At 40.9% G+C, this 21,590-nt stretch overlaps 1 protein-coding gene across 1 annotated transcript; it reads right to left on the minus strand.

The window, feature by feature from the left end:
- Window positions 1–90: 90 nt before the first annotated feature.
- On the minus strand, window positions 91–13,470 carry si:ch73-173p19.1 (uncharacterized). Its single transcript, XM_053342705.1, has 17 exons — window positions 13,365–13,470; window positions 12,070–12,176; window positions 11,158–11,291; window positions 10,358–10,518; window positions 10,067–10,225; window positions 8,683–9,151; window positions 8,383–8,484; window positions 7,382–7,472; window positions 6,456–6,679; window positions 5,527–5,769; window positions 5,325–5,423; window positions 4,906–5,099; window positions 4,613–4,787; window positions 4,375–4,531; window positions 3,320–3,473; window positions 1,236–1,347; window positions 91–1,116 (listed from the first exon to the last, which is right to left on the minus strand). The coding sequence occupies exons 1-17, from the start codon at window positions 13,383–13,385 to the stop codon at window positions 941–943; spliced, it is 2,778 nt and encodes a 925-aa protein (XP_053198680.1). The 5' UTR covers window positions 13,386–13,470; the 3' UTR covers window positions 91–940.
- Between the last annotated feature and the right edge of the window lie 8,120 nt (window positions 13,471–21,590).

The following is a 21,590-nucleotide window of genomic DNA, read 5'->3' on the forward strand; positions in this document are numbered from 1 at the left end:
TTAGTTTTTTGTTTTTTTTTAAACTTTTAACAACTGTTTAAAGATGACTGGAAGACATTATCTGCCTCCAAAAAAAAAAAAGCCTTCAAAGCCTTTCAACCTTCAGCATTTGGTTGAATTGAGAGAATTTAGGGTTTTAAATGTCTAAATATAATAATATAATATAATATATATATATATCAGGCTGTTAGTTGTTACAGTCTGAAAATACATGCTGTGTGTTATTTATGTTACATTTCCAACATAAAAACGTACGTTCCCGCCTTGCGAGGCTGGTTTTTAATAAGTGGTTTCAACCAGAGAGAAACACACACACACATCTCTCCAACCTTTAAGGACTGCACAATGAAGCTTTAAAGCTACAACGGGTTCTTCTTTTTGTTAGGTGGAGTTTTCCCAGAGAAGAGAGAAACGACGAAAAGGGTTCTTCTTCTTCTTCTTCTTCTTCTTCTTCTTCTTCTTCTTCTTCTTCTTCTTCTTCTTCTTCTTCTTCTTCTTCTTCTTCTTCTTCTTCTTCTTCTTCTTCTTCTTCTTCTTCTTCTTCTTCTTCTTCTTCTTCTTCTTCTTCTTCTCATTAAATACTGATTGATTCTACATCTGTAAACGTTTAAAGATGGCCTAGGTGGTGGTGTTTTTTGTTTTTTTTCGTTAAAGAAGGCTCCTCGTTTTTTTAATTTATGAGTTTCAACTCGGGTGGCGGGCGTGCATGATTGACAAGATTAGTGGCACGAGCTGCAGTTGAAACAGTGCAAGTAGGAGTGTTTCGCTGCTCAGGCTGCTTTTTTTTGTATTTTACGAGGGAACGAGGGAGACGGGAAGAGGAGGGGAGGGGGGCAGCAGCTAGTCAGATCAGAGCCGTGCTCGGAGGGTTTAGGGTTATATGTGGACCGACCGATCAGGAGTAGGAGGAGGAAGGAAGGGAGGGTGAAGGTTCGACGCTTCATTGGGCCTCCCACTCCTCATCTGATACGTCGTCGGGGGAGATGGTGCGAGTGTTGCTGGCCCGGATGCTGCTGATGTTGGTGAACGTGAGGAGGTTGGCGATGCCGATCAGACTCACGCCGGTGCCGTCGAGGTTCACCTGAGCCAGATGCATGTGTTTCAGGAACTTCAGACCTGAGGGGATTAAAAAGGGAGAGGGGGATGAAAGTTGTTCAGTCGAGTGAGAGAGAGAAAGGAGAAAGATTACATCACCGCTGCGGTCGTGCCAGAGCAACAAACGCTGGCGAGCTCACCGTGATCTGTGATCCGGGTGCGGCTGAGGTTAAGCTTAACCAGCTGATTGCAGCGGATCAGACCTCTCCTCACTACTGTGTCTCCCACTTGAGTGCTGGCTAAACCCAACACCTAGAAAACAGGAAACAGAACAAGCATTAGACAGGAACCAGAGGTCAGAGGTCAGATTCAATGATGTCTTCTTAACGACAGTAACTGATTCATCCTGATACAATCTGACCTTTAATTGATTTCCTTTTACTCTCAACTCTTCACCTTCACCTCGCTCTTCATTCATCTCGCTGCTCTTCTTTATAGTTATAAGTTAAGGTTTCTGGGATCTCCTTAATTTTTGTTCCTCCCGGGTTAAATTGACCCCATCTGTTTTGACTGTTCCTTCTTTCCTGCGTCCTTCCTTTTTCCTCCCTTCCTTCTTCCTTCCCCCCCCCCCCCCCCCTCCTTTCCTTTCCTTCCCTCGTTCCTTCCTTTCCTTCCCTTCTTCCTTCCTTCCTCCCTCCTTTCCTCCTCCCTTCCTTCCTTCCTCCCTCCTTTCCTTTCCTTCCCTCCTCCCTTCCTTCTTCCTTCCCTTCTTCCTTCCTCCCTCCTTTCCTTCCTTCTCCCTTCCTCCCTTCCTTCTTCCTCCCCTTTCCTTCCCTCCTTCCTTCTTTCCTCCTTCCTTCCTTCCTTCCTTCTTCCTCCCTATTTTCCTTCCTTTCTTCCTTCCTCCCTCTTTTCCTTCCTTCCCTCCTTCCTCCCTCTTTTCCTTCCTTCCCTCCTTCCTTCCTCCCTCCTTCCTCCCTCTTTTCCTTCCTTCCTCCCTTCCTTCCTTCCTCCCTTCCATCCATCCTTTCTCCCTACTTTCCTTCCTTTCTCCCTACTTCCCTCCCTTCTTCCTCCCTTCCTTCCTTCCTTCCTTCCTACTTCCTCCCTTCCTTCCTACTTCCTCCCTTCCTTTACTCGAGGACAACAGGAGGGTTAATGGTTAAAGCAGTACTGAACCTGCGTGGCTCCTTACCGCCATCATGTGTGTGTCTGTGTTTAATTTGTGCTTGTGTAAGAACTGAAGCATTTTTTAAATTGAAGGGTTATCTCGGCACAAGGTGTGAAATCACGATGTTATCTGAAGTGTTGCATAAAAATCATTAAATGTAATAATACAGTAAATTAACCCAGAGATGTGATAACACAGGTACTACTACTACTACTTCCCCTTTTCAAATCTGGGTTTAATGTTTTTCTACTTTGTTTCTTTTTCTCTGCATTGCTTTTATTGTATTTTCATTTATTCTTTGTGGTTTTAATGTTTTATTAGACTTTAAAGCTGCAGTTGGTAAGTCTTATAAAAGTAACTTTTTTCATATTTGCTAAGACTGTCACTATGTAAAGACAGCATTACATGAAACTAGTAATCTGTAAAAAAAAAAAAAAAAAAAGTGCAGGAGTGCAGTGGAGAGGGAGGGGGAGAGATCTGAACGTTGTACTTCTTCAAATTGGATGCTAAGTCCTCTCTCTCCTCAAAGTTACCAACTGCAGCTTTAATTATGTAAAGCATTGTTAAATTGACCCCATCTGTTTTGACTGTTCCTTCTTTCCCTCCTTCCTTCCTTCCTTCCTTCCTCCCTCCCTTCCTTCCTTCCTCCCTCCCTTCCTTCTTTCCGTTCCCCCCTCCCTTCCTCCCTCCTTTCCTTCCTTCTTTCCTTTCCCCCCTCCCTTCTTCCTTCCTCCTTCTTTTCCTTCCTTCCTTCTTCCCTTCCATCCTTCCTTCTTCCCTTCCATCCTTCCTTCCTCCCTACTTTGCTTCCTTCTTTCCTCCCTTCCTTTCTTCCTCCTCCTTCCTCCTTTCCTTCCTTCCTTCCTTCCTCCCTCCTTTCCTTTCCTTTACTTCCCTCCTTTCCTTTCCTTTACTTCCCTCCTTCCTTCAGGTACTACTACTACCCTTTTCAAATCTGGGTTTTCTCTGCATTGCTTTTATTGTGTTTTCATTTATTCTTTGTGGTTTTAATGTTTTATTTGACTTTAATTATGTAAAGCATTGTTAAAAGCGCTCTATAAATTACAATTTCTTAAATCTAAATGTTGTGTTAGGTCACAGATATAAAATGACCTGGAGGTGCGGCAGGCAGGTGATGAGGTCCGCCACTCCTCGGCTGGTGACGGCTGTCCGGTCCAAACACAGCTCCTGCAGCTCCTGGAGGCCACGCAGAGAGGGGAGCCCTGCGTCTGTCACCTGAGTGTTGCTAAGTGACAGTTTCTTCAACCTGCACAAAGTTCACACACACACACACACACGCACACACACACACATACACATAATACTCCAGTCAATACATCTGTTATAAATGACCTGCTGTGTTATGTAAGGATGCAGGGAGCAGTGTTGGGGATTAACTAGTTACATGTAAAGGCGTTATGTAATTTAATTAGAAAATAAATGTAACTGTAATATACGTTACAGAAAGAAATGTGTTATTAAATTACAGTTATTGATGAAAATGTTGAAGTTAGACCTTTAAGATTTTACTCAGGAGGGTTTTTTCCTCATTTTTTAATATCTAACATGTTACTGAATACATATATTACTGTTTTAATTCTATAGCAACCATAGAACACAATCTGTATCCATAGCAACCATAGAACACAACCTGTATCCATAGCAACCATAGAACACAATCTAATCTGATAGACCTTTAAGATTTTGCTCAGGAGGGTTTTTTCCTCATTTTTTAATATTTAACATGTTACTGAATACATATATTGCTGTTTTTAATTCTTTTAAATCAATATTATTTTATATATTTAGTAAATAAATCATCATGTGGGCTTATTTGGAGCACACATGGAGCTTAAATGGAGTCACAGTACCAATTAAACCCACTTTATTCATCAAGTATCTTTATTTTATATTCCAAAATCTACATGAACTAATGAATACATTTTATAATGAGAGATAAATGTTGCTTTATAAGAAATGATCTCCCTTACAAATCATGTCAGTGTCCATGACAACACAGCTGGACTTAGATTTTGATGCTTAATGTTTAATGCTTACTCTAACAGCTGAAAAGTCATCAAATGTAATAAGTTACATTTGATTAAGTCATTGAAATAGTTACATTACTTATTACAGTAGGGAGGGTGTTGAGGTAGAGTATACTAGACCTGGTCATGGTGGAGAGCTGGCTGACTCCCTGATCTGTGACCTGCGTGTAGTCCGTCAGGTCCAGCTCGGACAGCAGAGACAGTCTAGAGAGGAATGACAGTCCGCTGTCTGTCACAGAGTGGCGTCCAGGGAGGGTCAGTTGACTCAACCTTAGACCTGGAAGAGAGGACAAGTCTTGGTTAAAAACTGTACCCAACACAGCTTGGACTTATTTATGAATGTTTTTCTTTGACGAACCGGAGATGATCTGCAGGGCGTGGTTGCCGTCCATGACAGGGATTCCTGCCAAACTGAGGGAAGACAGGGTAGGGTGGGTGGCAATGTGCTCTAGAGAGCCCTCTGTCACACCTGTCCCATCCAGGTTGAGAGTCTGCAGGCTGGAGAGCTCTGCCAAAGCTGACACGTCCTTAACCTGGGAAAGCAATATTAACAGAGACATGATAATATAAGAAAAGAAGTAAAATGATCATCAGGCAGACATGAAGGCTTAATTCAAAAAGGTCAGATGAGCCTGTCGAAAGCTGAAATACCTTCGTCTGTTTGATGCTGAGGAGCCGCAGCTGTGGCACACGTGTGGGCAGCACGACAAGCGTGGCTTCGGTTACCGCCGTCTGGTTCAGGCTGAGCTGAAAGAGGCAAGACGGAGCCGACTGGAGATACAACACCATCCCTGCGTCGGTCACTTTGGTCTGGTCCAGAGACAGGAAACACAGGCTCTTCAAACCTTGAAGACACAAAGCAGAAAGAAAAATATGTTAAAAAAAAATTGCCAACAAAAATTGCCAACAAAAACTCTAAGTGCTTAACATAGAACAGCTTATGCTTTGAAACCTGGCCCTCTTTCACATGCTTGTTACTGCACGTAGAGTGGTGTTACGTAATCTATTGTATTTATTATCCCCTTCTAGTAACAGTCTGAGCCTTGTGCAGTGTGTAGAGAGCCCCCAACCTGTGATATGCTGCAGACAGGAGTCGGTCAGTTTGCTACAGGAGGCCAGGTTGAGGTACTGGAGTTTGACCAGGCTGGACAGGATTGACAAGCCAGAGTCTGGAGGAAACATATTTGAGAGAATAAGACGATAAAAGCACAGATTTGACAAACATTTACACTGAAAAACTGAAACTACATCCACTAGCATAAAGTTTTATACCAGTGATGAGAGGCGAGTTGACCAGACTCAGATGCTTCAGCGCTGTGAAGGCCCGCAGCTGACGTAGGAGCTCATTGGTGGAGTATGGGTAGCAGTTCAGGACAAATTTTTGCAACGGGCAGCCAAAGAAGAGCTCCAGCGTTCGTGGACGTAGGAGTCTCTCGCGGGACATGTGGTTGAGCAGAAGTTCGGCAAGCTCTGGGGTCAAACCTGCCAGGCTGCTGCTGTACTGCATGCTGGGAGCTGTTAAACAAAAAAACCCCCCCAAAAAACACGAGTACATAAATAAAGCATAGACACATAGTTTCTATCATTTTGGTAACGATGGAGTAGGGCTGGGCAATTAATCGAAAAATAATCTGTAATAAACTCTAATCGACTTCATCTTGCTCATGACAATTAATCGTGGTGTTCACTGTTGCCATGACAACAAAGGTTGCATATCTTTAAGGAATTTGAAAACTTGTCTCCAGTGATCATTTTAACCCAAACCATGATCTTTACATAGTTCTAATCAAGTAAACTAGACATTAACCCTCCTGTTGTCCTCGAGTCAAGGGAGGAAGGGAGGAAGAAGGAAGGAAGGAAAGGAGGGAAGAAGGAAGGGAGGAAAGGACGGGAGGGACGGAGGAAGGAAAGGAAGGAAGGAAGGTAGGAGGGAGGGAGGGAGAAAGGAAAAGAGGAAGGAAGGACAGAAGAACAGAGGAAAGAAAGAGAGAAGGAAGGAGAGAAGGAAGGGAGGAAAGAAGGAAGGGAGGGAAGAGAGAGGAAGGAGAGGAGGGAGGAAGGACAGACAGAAGGAGGGAAGGGAGGAAAGAAGGAACAGTCAAAACAGGTGGTTAAAAGTTCAATTAATCCTGATTTTGATTTTTGCCATAATCACCCAGTCCTATGATGGAGTCCCCTAAATAAAAACCTCAATCTCTCACCAGTCATGAGGTGGACAGTGGCGCGGGTGGCCAAGGCACATAGGGACGGCACGCTGGGTGCTCTGAAGGGTCTTTTAGGGGGTGAAGGCTGCCCCTGGGAGGCACGGGGGTCTTCTTGCTGTGCGGCTCTTTGAAGACGTTCCACTGCAGCCAGACCTGCAGCTACGGGCGCCACCCGAGCTCCTGCATCCTCAGGCTCTGCTATGACCTCTTCTGGAGCCTCTCTAACACACATAAACACAAGTATCTTTAATATGCATGTCAAATATTAACAATCTACACAACCTTTAAGACCACCAGGAACGATTCTTACTAGTGGTATATAGCAGGGGATGTTCATTAATAGATGCAGTGAAAACAACAGTTAAAGATTTATTTAAAAAGGACAGCATTTTGCTCTTCCACTGCCAAAAAGTTCTTTAATTTCACGCATTAAACTTTAATTTTCTGGAAGGATTGTTTGATTTAAGATAGCATGACAGTTTTGAATGCCTCTGCTTGTGTGTGGGGGGGTTCGGGTTAGATGTAACAAAGATATATGACGATAATTGGGATTTAAAGGAGTTATTATGTTAAAGTTTTGATGCAAACTATCAAAGTCAGAATTGTCATCAGAGCAACAAATGTAGGTCACAGGCTGTTATTTACCTATCTCTGGTATATTGCATTATTATACCTAACAAGAGTCTACCTTAAGAGATCTTTCTTCTTTGCAACTACTACAGGAAACTGTGTTGATGCAAGAAGGGTTAATACCACCTTAAGATCAATTCATCATAACCAGTTTAAATAATGAGTTGTGTTTAAAGGGTAATAGCACTGTAATGGATGTATAATGTATAATGATATCACATAAAATGCATTAAAGTTCTTGCATGACATTTAGCCTTCCCCGCCGTCAAATAGCATTCTGTCTAGACACTCACCTAAGTCTATTGCCTTGTTCTGGCCAGTGGTGCCTGGGCTCAAATCCTCCACGAATCCTGTTCTCCGGGAAAAAAGGCAGCCTCGGCATTCCTGTAAAAGAAAAAAAAAGAAAAAAAAAAATCACACACGCAACAATTGGCAATCCATCAGGATGTGGCTTAATCTCACCAAGCTGACCGAGCAACCTGTAACTGAACTATAATAAAAAATATCAATTTGACAGATTTCTTTACAGCTTTTGCAATCTTATCTTTTACATAATAGCACACCTCTGATCAGCATCTTGTGTGTTGGGTCTGTGATTCTCTCCCCCTAACTGGCTTAAACTGGGACAAAGCTCACAGCGCACTCTGACCTGACACACATTCAGAATACTACATCAAAACCACATGCTCCGAGAGGCTGCGTATGATTGGCTGGCAGGCCGGGCCGTCTGGCTGTAAGCATTCACAGGGAGAACAGTTCCCACTGGTGGGGCTCAGCAGTTTTGACCCTGTGTAACTGTATGTTTGACAAAAAGGGGCATTCACCTTCATATTTCCTAATCCTAATCTTTCTCACAAATGACACACATTACTTGGGTTTTCCTGTCTAATAGTTTATAGACTGGAGCAACTGGTGAAATATAGAGTATGAGACTGAATGAATGTTCCTGTTACAGCCGAGAGGAGAGTGAGTGAGAAGTCAGGATCATCTGTCTCTGACATAGGAGAACAAAAAGTTCCACAAAAGGGAAAAAAAAGACGTATGACGGGAGCCAAGAGGAGGTTAAAGCGGGGAGGAGAGATGGAGGGGGGAAAGAATGTAAAAATGAAAAGGGGAAAAGGGAGGGATGAAGCATCAGTGCCAATCCCAGAGACACAGAGAAAGAGAAAAAGAAAAAGAGAGAGAGAGAGACACAGAGAAAGAGAAAAAGAGACAGAGACAGAGACAGAGACAGAGAGAGAGAGAGAGAGAGAGAGAGAGAGAGAGAGAGAGAGAGAGAGAGAGAGAGCAGTACCGTTCAGCAAATCAAGCGGCTCCCCCTCTCCTTCTTGTTCCTCGTCCACCTCGATGCCAACAGCCTCCTCAAGATTTCCAGGAACCAATCTCTGGCCTCGCCCTGTTGAACAGCCCCAGGAATGTCATCCATGACTATAAAAGCTATTTAAATAACACTCGGCTTTGTGCTTTGTTGAAACAATTGAGCCAATAAATAATCATTACAGGCTACAAAAGCAATAATCAATCTTAGTGAGGAAACATTTATAATTATAACACTCACAAATAATGAGTGTTTCTCATTGGATTTAATATTTACCCCAGAAGTGAGAAGGCCCAGATAGAGAAGGACCGACTCCTGGGATCCCTGCGTAATTCACCGCCTCTTCCCACAGCTGGTTGGGTAGCGGAGGGGGTAAAATAGGGTCTAGCCCCTCCGCCGCCTCCTCGATAGGGATTTGCGGCTGGGGAAGCACGACGCACGGAGCCGGCTCGTTCTGCTCCACTACTGGTGGCGGCGCCAACGGCAGCTCTGCAGCGGGACTTGGAGGATCCTGAGGCGTCTCTGGAGGAGTGGTCTGAATGCACAGCGCGGCGTTGGGCGTGAGGCCGAGGGAACGCAGGGAGCAAGCGAGCTCCGCTTCCCCGAAACGTTTCCGTGGGAACCCCTGGAGGAGTGAGAAGGTGGGCAGGGAGGGGTGACGTCCGGTGATGTGCTCCACGACGCTGCGGAGGGGAGCGTCGGCTGGGAAACGCTCACGCATGGACTCGCCAGACGGCAGCCGGATCTGAAGCAAGACAAGATGTTTAAAACAACTGGAAAGGGTCGTCCACACTGAGAACAATAACTGTAACTATAGCAACAACGATGTGAGGGTCCACACTGAGAACGATAACGTCCTGTAAACACTGCATGCTCAAGCTGTGTCTGATTATTGATTATAGTATGTTGTACGCAGAAATAAAAAGAAAACCAGAAGAGTTCAGAGGTGGGTAGCTACTGATTCGGTGTGTTGATCAGAAGTGTTTCAGACACTAGTAGCTGTGGCTAGGCATGGGTCGATATGAGATTCTGGCGGTATGATAACCATAAGAAAAAATATCATGGTTTCACGGTATGGTGGTTACAGCTCTAAAATGTTCCTAAAAGGAAGAAAATTAAAGACAGACATGTTCATTTAATCTGAATCTGTAATGACAGTGTGAGGGGTCGTGATACTCGACGCTGCAGCTGCACCACCTGAGGGATTTCTGACCTTTCCACTTCCTGTCTTTGACCAGACAAAAAACAGCTCATACCTTAGGAACGGTGTGACAGATAATTTGGCGGTTTCGGTTACAAGGCTTTTTCAAATCGCGGTATACCTTGAATGCGGTTATCATCCCATGCCTAGCTGTGATGTTTCAGTATTTACAGACCAAACTGACCCGTAGCAGCATGTTGAAGCGCGGTGTGTAAAAGTGACACAAAGATCTGCTAACTTTGTTGTTTTTTTACATTATAATAAAGAACAAAGCTACAGCAACTTTGTAATAATAAGGACCTATCTAAATGTCATCTTGCTCCAATTTACAGCGTGGTGAGAGAGGAGCAAAGCCACATTCAAATAAATTAAAACTATATATTTGTAGTTATCGTTCTCAGTGTGGACGGTCCTTCAGTCTACAATATACAATAATTTTTAACTTCTTCATAGTCTCACCATGAGGATACAGTTGTTATCCACGTTAGTTTCAACTTTTCCTCCGAGCTTTTGGCCTTGAGTGTTCGGTGGAGACGTCTCTGCTGCAGCGCTGGTCTGGATTTTCTCCTGCAGGCTCCTCCGATCCTCAGCTATCCGCTTCAACACCAACTCACGCTCCTGCAAAAAACCACCACCAAACACAAGACAAAATGTTCTCTCTGTGTCAGCTTTAAACATTTCCTTCTCTGTGTGATTAAAAAGAGAAAGTGCTAGTGTGGCAGAGCAGCGGTCTGTACGTGAAGTTCTGACCTGTTTCTTTTGTCTTTTCTCTGCTCTGGCCTCCTGAGCGACACGTTGCCTCTGCTGCTCCTCAAAGTCACTTTTGTCCTGTTTGATGCGGGACTCGACCGGCTGCGGCTCTGGGGACAGGCTGGATGACTGTGATGGTCTCAGCATTAATGAAGCACTCCCTGTTACAAAGTCAGGAACAAAGAAAGATAGATCATTATGCATCCTTAACCCTCCTGTTGTCCTCGAGTCAAGGAAGGAAGGAAAGAAGGAAGGAAGGAAGGAAGGAAGGAAGGAAGGAAGGAAGGGAGGAAGGAAGAATGGATTGAAGGAAGAAAGGAAAGGAGGGAGGGAGGAAAGAAAAGAAGGAAGAGAGGAAGGTAGTAGGGAGGGAGGAAGGACAGAGGAAGGAAGGAAGGAATGAAGGAAGGAAGGGAGGAAGGAAGGAAGGAAGGAAGAAGGAAGGAAGGAATGGAAGGGAGGAAGAAGGAAGGAAAGGAGGAAGGGAGGAAGGAAGGAAGGAAGGAAGGAAAGAGGGAAGGAAGGAAGGATGGAACGGAGGAAGAAGGAAGGAAGGAAGTATGGATGGAAGGATGGATGGAAGGAAGGAAGGAAGAGTCAAAACAGACACGGTCAATTTGACCCGGGAGGACGACACCAGGTTTAACCATCCATTCCTTTAGAGTAAGTTAAAAATAGCACAGATATGATTACGCAATACTACAGTGACGCATATATCAAACTGTCCTGTTACTCAGCAACAACAAGTCCAGTATGTACACACAACCAGCACATTGGATAACATACAGTCCAAACTTTACCTCTGCTGTCAGACGTCTGTGACTCAGACGTGCTCGTAGACTCTTTCGGAGGGTTGAAAGCAGAAAACGCTGTTTCAGCCGGCTGTGATGACTGCTTCACCAGCCTGTGCCGTGGATTCTGACCCTGTAACAGCCTATCAGAGCACGAGAGAGGGACACAAAAGATTATAAGATACTTGATTTTCATATATTCTATTTTAATCTGTGTTTTTGCTATTTTTACTATTTTAAATCTTCTATGTTCTCTTTTAACATTACTTTATGCTCCTTTTCAGCCCTTTTAATGTAATTATTTTTGTTGTAAAGCACTTTGAGCTGCATTTCTTTGTATGAAAGGTGCTATAGAAATAAAATTATCATTATTTAAAGCGCTACCAATATATCAGTCGAGATTGACCTATTAACCCTTGTGTCGTCCTCCTGGGTCAAATTGACCCTGTCTTCTTTCCTTCCTTCCCTCCTTCCTCAGTCTCTCCTCTCTTTCTTTCCTCTGTCCTTCTTTCCTACCTTCCTTCTTTCCTTTCCTCCCTTCTTCCTCCCTCCCTCCCTTCCTCCCTCCCTCCCTTCCTCCCTCCCTCCTTTCCTTCCTTCCTTCCTTCCTCCCTTGTTTAAAGTTATATAGGATTAGCATTTTATATATATTTGATCCTTTTTCTTCATTCAAGGTTTAATACATAAATGTTTTTTGTGTTCTGTGTGTTTTATTAATTCATAGCTAACTATAATTATTGTGACGTCAGTGCACAAAAACAGTAATGACCACTGGGAATTTAATAAAGTTTATTGGTAAACTGTTAAATGTCAATGCCTCCGTTACATATCTTTGTCACAAGTGTTTGATAACTACATTTTAGGGATCATTTATTTCTCACTTATTTCAGGGGGTGAGACTAAGTGGTGGGGACAACTCACCACTCAGCTGCATCCGCCACAGAAAAATGACCCGCTTGCATAGCGGCCTGGATCTGCTCCTCGGTGAATCCCATCTCACTGAGCGTGAGGTATAACTCCCCGATTGTCTGCAAACACACACACACACAGTGTCAAACACACAGACCGATGAGCAGCTATCTCACACATACACAAAAACATGAAAACAATGATTTACTTCTGCAAATCCCCCCCTCCCTCCCCCTCCCATCAGCGATTGCACAAACAATGTCTACAGTTTTTTTTAGTCCACGTTGTCCTAATGTGACCAATGACATCCCAAGAACTTTCTCTCAGTGTTATCTGAACATAAATGAATGAGTCAGCTTTCATTTTGGTGGCCAAAAGGAGAGTTGTTGTTCATGACCTTCACTTAAAATCTCTGTTGTAGTCTTAGTATTGTTTCATTGGATGGTGAGTGATTACAAAGGGGGTTACAACTGAAGATTTTGCTCATTTATTAATATTTAACATGTTACTGAATGCATATATTGCTGTTTTTAAAAATATATTTTGTCAATAAATCACGAGGTGAACTTTAAATGGAGCACACATGGGCTTAAATGGAGTCACAGTATCAATTAAGCCCACTTTCTTCAAAAAATCTACATGCACTAATGAATACATTGTCAAATGAGAGATAAATCTTGCTTTATAAGAAACGATCTCCCATATAAATCATGTCAGTATCCATGAAAACAGCTGGACTTAAGATTTTAGTGGATTTAATGGGTCTTACAGTTAAAAACACTTCAAAATCAGAAAAGTAATTAAATGTACTAAGTTACATTAATTGAAATAGTCACATTTTTAAATAGACTTACTCGTAATTCTGTAACCTATTATATTTCCAAAGTAACCTTCCCAACCTTGACCATATTTAGACTGGTGTAAACATGTATTTATTTGTTTTTAACTTTAAATAAAAGCACATTTAGCTGCATTTTAAAGCATTTTCTCTTTGTCCTCCACTGAATATCTGGATTCAATCAACTCTCCCAAATGTCTTAGTTATTGCTGCTTAATAAATAAAGTTGTGGGTAGTATGTCAGCCTCTGCAAAGCCAGCTGTAGTTAATATAAACAGAGCAGACAGCTGTGATATTAAAGTGAGGAGCAGATAAGATGCTAATCGTGAAGCTAACCTGAAGCTAAAGCTGTGAGTGTCAACAAACAACGTTAGCTCGACTGTTAGCATTGTGCTAAAGCTACAAAAAGCAGCTAACGAGCTACCTAGCATTGAGGGGGAGTGAGTAATAAAAACCTGTGGCAGCTTACCGGAGAGGCAGCAGAAGTCATGGCTTTGTTTAAGATATCAAAGTGGTGTTAATTGGCAACTTTGTGGACTTCCTGGTTCGGTTCGCCGTGCAGCCTGCGGTGCTAGCAGGACGTTTGGACTGACAGGATCACAACAAGCCAGCAGCCAATCAGAGAGCAGTATGTAACAAACCCCGCCCTTAACACTATGATTGACAGGTCTGACCTCCAACCCCCTTCCTCCCACTGTCACCTTAATCTATATCTGTTTATCTTTAATCTGGTCACGTTTAATTGGATTTTAGGGCCAAATTCCACTAAAACAAGACAGTAGAAATAGTAGATATAACTATATATAAATATAGATATACATACATACATACATACACCAATTCACATTAATACATTTCCCTTCAGACATTCACAATCACTTTTTTATGGTCCAGGAGAACATTTTATACAAAAACATTTTTTAATGCTTTTAATGCATTTTTAAAATGATTAGCACCTTGGCATAATCAGTCTGTCACTAAAGAAGCTCTTCAGCAACACTGAACAATGAATGGTTATGGGTCTGCATAATGACAATGGGTCATTCGAATATAATGCACCCTAATACACCACCATCACCCACTATGACCTCAAAAATAAACATAAAGTAGAATTACTTTAGGTGTACTTAATGAAGTGTGCCAGTGTGTGTGTGTGTATATATATATATGTGTATAGATATCCCTATCACCTTATCTTTAAATATTGCCTGGTCAGCACTTCTTTTTATTATATGTATATACTTCATGTTTATATAACCTTATATCACACTCTGCAAATATTGATTCATCTGCATCTTATTCTAGTATTTGCACGTTCTGGTTTGACGTACTTGTAGCTACTTGCTGTATGTGCAAGGATGATAAAGTTAATCTAATCTAATCTATACAATGCACAATTCATGTTTTTCAATGCTTGTACCAATTCAACCTTGCACACTGTACTCTTTAGATTAGAATATATATGCTATAGTCTGTATTATATAGTCTGAAGCACTGTAATGACATTAATGATCTTCTAACCCTCTTTTTACAGCATTTCACATGTCGAAATCTTGTTTTAATGTGCTTTATATTGTCTATGTCTTAAAGTTTAAGACATAAAACATACTCTATTTTGACTAATAATGTGTGTCTTATAGGGTTTTTCCATAAAAAAGTTCAATTATAGCCTTGAAAATCCGTAAAATAAGCAATAAAATGTTTCCCTCATGTAAAATTCAGAAAATTCAATTTACTTTTCATGTTCAAATTCACAGTCAATTTAACATTGTAGGTCACACTGCAATGTTAAAATGTCAGAGTGACCCAAAGAGGTTAATCTTCCTCTGTATTCCTGGGCAGGAAAACAACTTAGCCAAGCACAATAAATGTCCACATCACACTTATGTAAGTTGAACACTGACCCACAAATGGCTCCAAAATAGTTGTGACGTCACATATCAGCCACCTTTAACTCAGATTTCCACAGTGAAACTTTCATATTTCAGTAGATAAATGTGAAAGCAACCTTATAGTGTCAAACTCTGCACAGTGAAGCTCAATTATTCAACTTATAGGAACAAGAAGAAAGACACATTTTTGAGTGGAGAGGGACTTTAACTGTGTATCTCATGGCTTCAGTTGCAGCAAGCGACCAATAGGGGGAACTGTGACTCTGTGCATACTGATGTGACCATGTGCTTCATACAAACCTACAGTAGAAAAACTTTAATGGCCCAGTCATCTGACATCCTGGCTAGCTGTAAAATCAGGTTATAAGCAGCTGAAGAGACATACTAACTTTATTCAGAGTTGCAAAGATCAAATCTGTGATCTTAACAGTGATCTATGTGATAGTGTTAAAGGATATTAATGTGTTTTAAAGGCACTCTGCTGTGATCTTAAACTTTTCATGATGACTGAGGGAATTTTTATATAGATTTACATTTGCTTATATATGATGGCATTTATACTTATAGCATTCTTACAGTAATTATATGAATTTTACAGATAGACAGATAGATGGATAGATAGATAGATAGATAGATAGATAGATAGATAGATAGATAGATAGATAGATAGATAGATAGATAGATAGATAGATAGATAGATAGATTTTTAACCCTTAAACTTGCAACGTGTACCAGGAGATATAAACTCTTTAACACCTTGTTCGGATGGTTACCTAGTATGTGTGAAGTATGACTGACCAGAGAAAGCATTCAATTGTTTTTACCATTATGACCATTTTATACCTTCATAGGTCCTGATACCACGTATCCTGATGGAGATACAACTCATAAAATCCAAAATATATTAAAAAGATATGTGGAAATGTTTTATTTTAGGTTCAAATGAGACATCAAATTATGCTTTTTTTTTCATTCTTGCCTGTTTAAGGGTTAAAAAGGTAAAATGGTAGGAAGTATGGTGCATGTATAAAAGAAAAAGAAAGAAAAAGAAGGTATGGTGCATGTAGGCTTTGTATACACACATACATACATGCACATCTTTAGATAGTAAATAAATATAAAAAATAAAAATATAATATAATGAAAAACGTAGGAAAACAAACAAAAAGAAAATACACCAATAAGCTCATTGATTAACTTTATCTGGGCTAAATAATCCATTGTTCCTCGTTAAACAGATTTAACAACATCTTTGACTCTTTAAACTTTCATGATGATGATGATGATGGTGATGACGATGATGATGATGATGATGTCAGCCCTTTTTGAGCAGTGACAGAGATTTTCCTGGAGTTAAATTTCTGACATCCACACTCTCTCTTCAGTTTACATCTCAGTTTTTTGTGCTGAATCATGTGTTTGAATGATTTCCTGCAGTCTGGACAATGAAATGAAGATGTTTCACTGATATCTAATAAGATTTTCTATTTATAGTAGAGGTCACCATGGGCATCATAACGGAGCGAAGCCTGCCCTCAGGCCTTCATCAGAAATATGAATCATCATCATGTGCGCAGGCGTGGTAAACTTGACAAGCTACCGGACATTACTACAGATGTGCCGGATCTACTTTAAGATTTTCAAAATAATGGCATGTATAAGGAAAACAATGTTAGAAAGGGTTTATTTGTGTAGCACATTTCAACAACGAGACAATACAAAGCGCTTTACTATAAAAAAGACATTTAAATACAACTAAAAAAAATAGTTTTAAATGTTGGATTTACTAGTTTGTTGAGTGGCATTAAGTGGTCAGATTGCAGACCAGCTAACCAGCTAAATACCCCTACGCCTCGACTGAAATAAATCGATACCAAGTAATATCGAAACATCTCCCATCATCCTTTTTGCACCCAGAGCTAGAAAACTATTTGTAAAGACTTGCTCACAGCCAATCAACTCATTAAATATTAATAATATGAAGACTTTCAAAATGAATTTGTGTAATAAATCAAATCATTTAGATGCGGAGGAGTGGTGGCATTTTATGTAATTTAATGCTTCTATTCACTTGATGGGTATTGAATTAAGTACTCAGTTGGTATCAGTATCACTTTTAAGAGTACTTGGAATGATACTGATATCATTAATTTTTAAAATGATACCCAAAACATGCAAAACTAGCGTTCGGTTTGTCCGTTTGTGTCCGTTCCTGTCCTTACTATAGAGTGAATACGCCATGGTTACGTTATGTTATCAACGTCATTACCATGGTGATGACTTGTCAATCACAAGGTAGCCACGCCCTAAAGCATACCTTTCTGCAACATGTATTTGACTTGAAATGGGACCATAATTTAATAAATGAACACCATGCTGTATTGAATAACACTTGACTAACTAGTGATTGAGACCATAAACTCATGAGGAAAGTGTTTATTGAGGTAGTAAATCAATTAAGATATAGGCCTAATCATGATTTCTTTTTGGAGCCAGTGGAGCCGCTCCCCCTGCTGGTAATGAGAGAGAATGCAGGTTTGAAGCACTTCCTCAATGGCTTCACTCTTCAGACTCTGAGCTACCTGCTTGATTAAAGTATAATCACCTATAAACTTTCACCCTGTTGATGCTCAGGGATAGCATCTTGGATTTTGAAGTTGGGGCTGGTGAGGTCTGTCTAACTTTCCGAGTCAGAAATCCGACTTTAGGGGGCATTATAGTTAAAATTTCCAACTGGGTTTTCGTAAATTCTCGGAAATCCCAAGTGCAACTGGAACGCACTATCAAACTTACTGTAGGTGTGACATAAATCCCGGCTCCGATTTCCAACTTCCGAAGTATAGGCCTAAATGAAACCTGGCATCAGCTCTTCTAATACATCCTCAAGAGGGTTGCAATCTGTAACCTCACTGCTTAGATGCCACTAAATCCTCCACACTGCTCCTTTAATTTGAATCCTTCCCCGGAAGTAGAAACATAGTATAATCATGTCAACTTGTCGCCGGCTCGAGCAAGTCATTCAGCGAGAGAGAGAGTTTAAGGTAAGTACCAGGCACCGGCCACTGAATAACCGATTATCTGTGCGTAATTGTAAGCCTCGCATTGATTTCGCTTTTATAAAAACGCGTTTTCTCGCTTTGAAAAGGTGTTATTTAGTGTGTCGGGAGGGTTCAGGCTGTTGACTTTGTTGTATGTCTCTCTCTCTCTCCCCTTGTTGAGGAGAAGAGAGACGCGGCTTGTGACAGTGACTATATCTGCCACACATGCATCAAACTATCACCAATGACCTCGCTTTGTTTCCTCGGCTTATTGTGAGGGAGCAAAGCGTTGAGTAAACGAAAGTATCTAGACTCGGCAATTTTTTAATCCTTCCTGTCAGTCAGTCAGTCTGGTGGCAATGGGGAGTTTAATCTAACAGTCCCTCCTCCTTGATTGCTATATGTGTGAAAAATGTGACGGTCACGCTGAAGAGATGACAGCCCTCCTCTTTTTTTTTAATTTACATCACAACTCAAGTGTGTACTCCTTATCTTCAGGCTTTTAAAAGCATTCAAGGCTAATGTGGAGAACTCATGGAAAAAGGTGGAGAGAGGGAGAGAGAGAGGGAGGGGAGGTGTGGTCAGCTTCATTTATTTATTTATCCATCCATTCATTCTTTCATTCATTCATTCAGTCATTCATTGCTCATTGGTGCAGGAAACCGCACAGCATGCCTTTTGTTTCTGTGGTCACATTGGGTCACATCAAGGGGAGACTTCATGATTAGGCAAAGCAAGTGAAGGGGCCCCATACAGGTTTAGATTTATCATGATGTGTTAGATATTAAAAACTAATTTTGCCCTGATTTAACTTACAAAAGGCCCAAAAAAGCTCCACTTTAAAGGTGCAGCCTATCTATCAATCTATTTATCTATCTATCTGAATATAAGTATGTTTTAATTAGTATATAATCATCTGAAAGTCCATTCATCATTGTGTTTTTGTCAGTTTACTTACTCTAACATGTATTTGACTCGAAATGGGACCATAATTTACTAAATGAACACCATGCTGTATTGAAGAACACTTGACTAACTAGCAATTGAGGACATAACTTCATTAGGAAAGAAGTTATAGAAGTAATAAATCAACTAAGAAGTATAGGGTCATTTTCTCATAGACTTACTATACAATTGTGACTTGTTCGCCCCCTGCTGGCCATGAGGTTTAAAGCTCATTGGCTTCGCTTCTCATGCTTAGACACGTAACTAGCCTTTTGATTTTTTGCATTTAAAGCACTTTTTAAAAGCAGTTAAAGGTACAGTGTGTGAAATTGAGTGGCATCTAGCAGTGCTGACTTAGCAGAAATGGAATAAAGCATGTTTTAATTTGTATTTAATCATCTGAAAATATGAATCATTGTGTTTTCGTAAGCTTAGAACAAGCCCTTTATATCCCTTTATATACTTTAACATGTATTTTACTCAAAATAGGACCATAATTTCCAAAAAGCGTTAGAAAACGGATGAAAATAAAGTAAGACTGAGTTTTCCCTGTGGCCTCCAAATCACTGAATCCAACCTTGGCTCACTTAATTGTAAGAGATTGGCAGGTTATTTGAAGATACGAATGATTCATATTATTATTCCTTTATGTGGACAGTAATTGAAAATAGTGTGTGGATGATGAAAGTAGGGGCCTTAACTAAAAGCTTTTTACATCATTGGTTAATATGTTGATTATTTTTTCTCTTACTTCATCAGTTTAGTCTTTAAAATGTCAGAAAATGCTTTTCACAAGTAGACGATTAATCGATTAGTTGCTTTTAAATGAATTTTGACAGTCAATTAATTGTTTAAGGAACTTTTTATGGACAGTATTGGCCAAATTCTCTGATCTCAGCTTCAAAAATGTGACTATTTTCATGTTTCTTGAGTCCTTTGACTTTGATCGACATTTTCGTACATTTTAATTAATCCAGAAAATAATCAACAGATGAATTGATGATAATAATAATTGTTAATTGCAGCAGTAAAGTGTTTTGTGCACTAGCTGTGAGCCATCTTGATATATCTTAACAAAGAGCGTTTATTGTTCTGCAGGTTTAGAGAAAAACATCGAGATTGACAGCCGTTCATACACTACACATCGCTCTGACTGTGCCAGCTGTCGAGCCAAGTAATGATTTATTTAATCATCAGGCTATAAAAACACCCAGTTAATGATGAACAGCCACTGCGGCTAACTTCAGAAATTACCAGAAATAACGGCTCGTGCAGTCCAACAAAAAAAGAGTATTTAATTCACAATGATAAGAAACAGAAAAACAAGAAACTCCTCATTAGTAGATTTATTTAACAGATTTTATTTAACATTTTAAAATGACATAACACACAACCAGGGGAGTGAATGGGAGGCGTTCTGGCCTGTCAATCACTGCTGGAGTAGCTGTTAGCGCCGTTAATTGACGGGTTGCTGTAATCACTGGAAAAGAGCCATTATAAGTGTAATTAGTGTAATTATTTCCACCTGTGCTTTTCCTGTTCGCTTGAGTCAAAACATCTGCGGTGGAAAAGGTCAGTGAATCTGACTCATATGGGAACATGGCAAATGTAATCTCTTGTTTGCGGTCAGTAGCTATAGGACAGAGGTGTCAAACTCATTTTAGTTCAAGGGCCACATACAGCCACATTTGATTTCATATGAGCCGGACCAACAGAAAGATGGAAGGGAGTAAGTGAGGAAGGAAGGAAGGAAGGAAACAAGGATGGAAAGAAGGGAAAAGTGAAAGGAAGGAAGGAAGGAAGGAAGGGCGGAAGGGCAAGGAGAGAAAGGAAAAGAAGACAGGAAGGAGGGAAGGGAAGGAATGACAGAAGGATAGAAGGAGGGATGAAAGGAAGAAAGGGAGGAAGGAAGGAAAGAAGGAGGGATGAAAGGAAGAAAGGGAGGAAGGATGAAAGGAAGAAAGGGAGGAAGGAAGTAAACAAAGAAGGAAAGAAGTAAGAAAGGGAGGAAGGAAGGGCAAGGAAAGAAAGGAAAAGAAGACAGGAAGGAGGAAAGGGAAGGAATGACGGAAGGAAAGAAGGAGGGATGATAGGAAGGAAGGAAGGGAGGAAGGAAAGGAAAAGAAGATGAAGGAAAGATGGAAGGAAGGAAGGAAGGAAGGGAGGACAGAGGGAACTAAACAAAGAAGGAAAGAAGTAAGAAAGGGAGGAAGGAAGGAAGGAAGGACAGATGACAGGAGGGTAGGAAGGAAAAGAAGACAAGAAGGAAAGTGGGCCTGATTGGTACAGCTTGGCGGGCCGGTTCTGGCCCACGGGCCGCATGTTTGACACCCCTGGTATAGGAGGTAAGAAATGTGTCCAGCAATTCAAGAAATGTAGCTTGAACCAGAGTTTCCTAACAGTTCATCTGTCCGTTAGCTAATAGATTTCAGGACGCGGCCTTTTGGCAGGATGTAGGAAGGATGTGCCTTTTTTTTTTGCTGACTCATCAATATCAGTTCCATGTGTTCTCCAGATTATACCAGCAGCAGACATTTCACTCTTGATGTAAAGAAATAATCTCATCCTGGAGTTTATTAAATCTCATGGAAACATAAACCACTTCACGTCTCAAGGACTCATAAGATAGCTGAATCTAAAATGTTTGTCTTCGTGAGTGTCTGACCTTGTTTGGAGAAAGAAGAAGAAGAAGAAGAAGAAGAAGAAGAAGAAGAAGAAGAAGAGAGGAGGGGAAAAAAACCTCAAATTCCTGAGCTGTTCGGCTTCCTTTTTGTCGTGTAATCCTCTTGCGGGGTCCCCCACCTTATCTCTTGCAATCAC

The sequence above is a fragment of the Scomber japonicus genome, chromosome 21, assembly GCF_027409825.1.
Source record: "Scomber japonicus isolate fScoJap1 chromosome 21, fScoJap1.pri, whole genome shotgun sequence".
Taxonomy (NCBI): domain Eukaryota; kingdom Metazoa; phylum Chordata; class Actinopteri; order Scombriformes; family Scombridae; genus Scomber; species Scomber japonicus.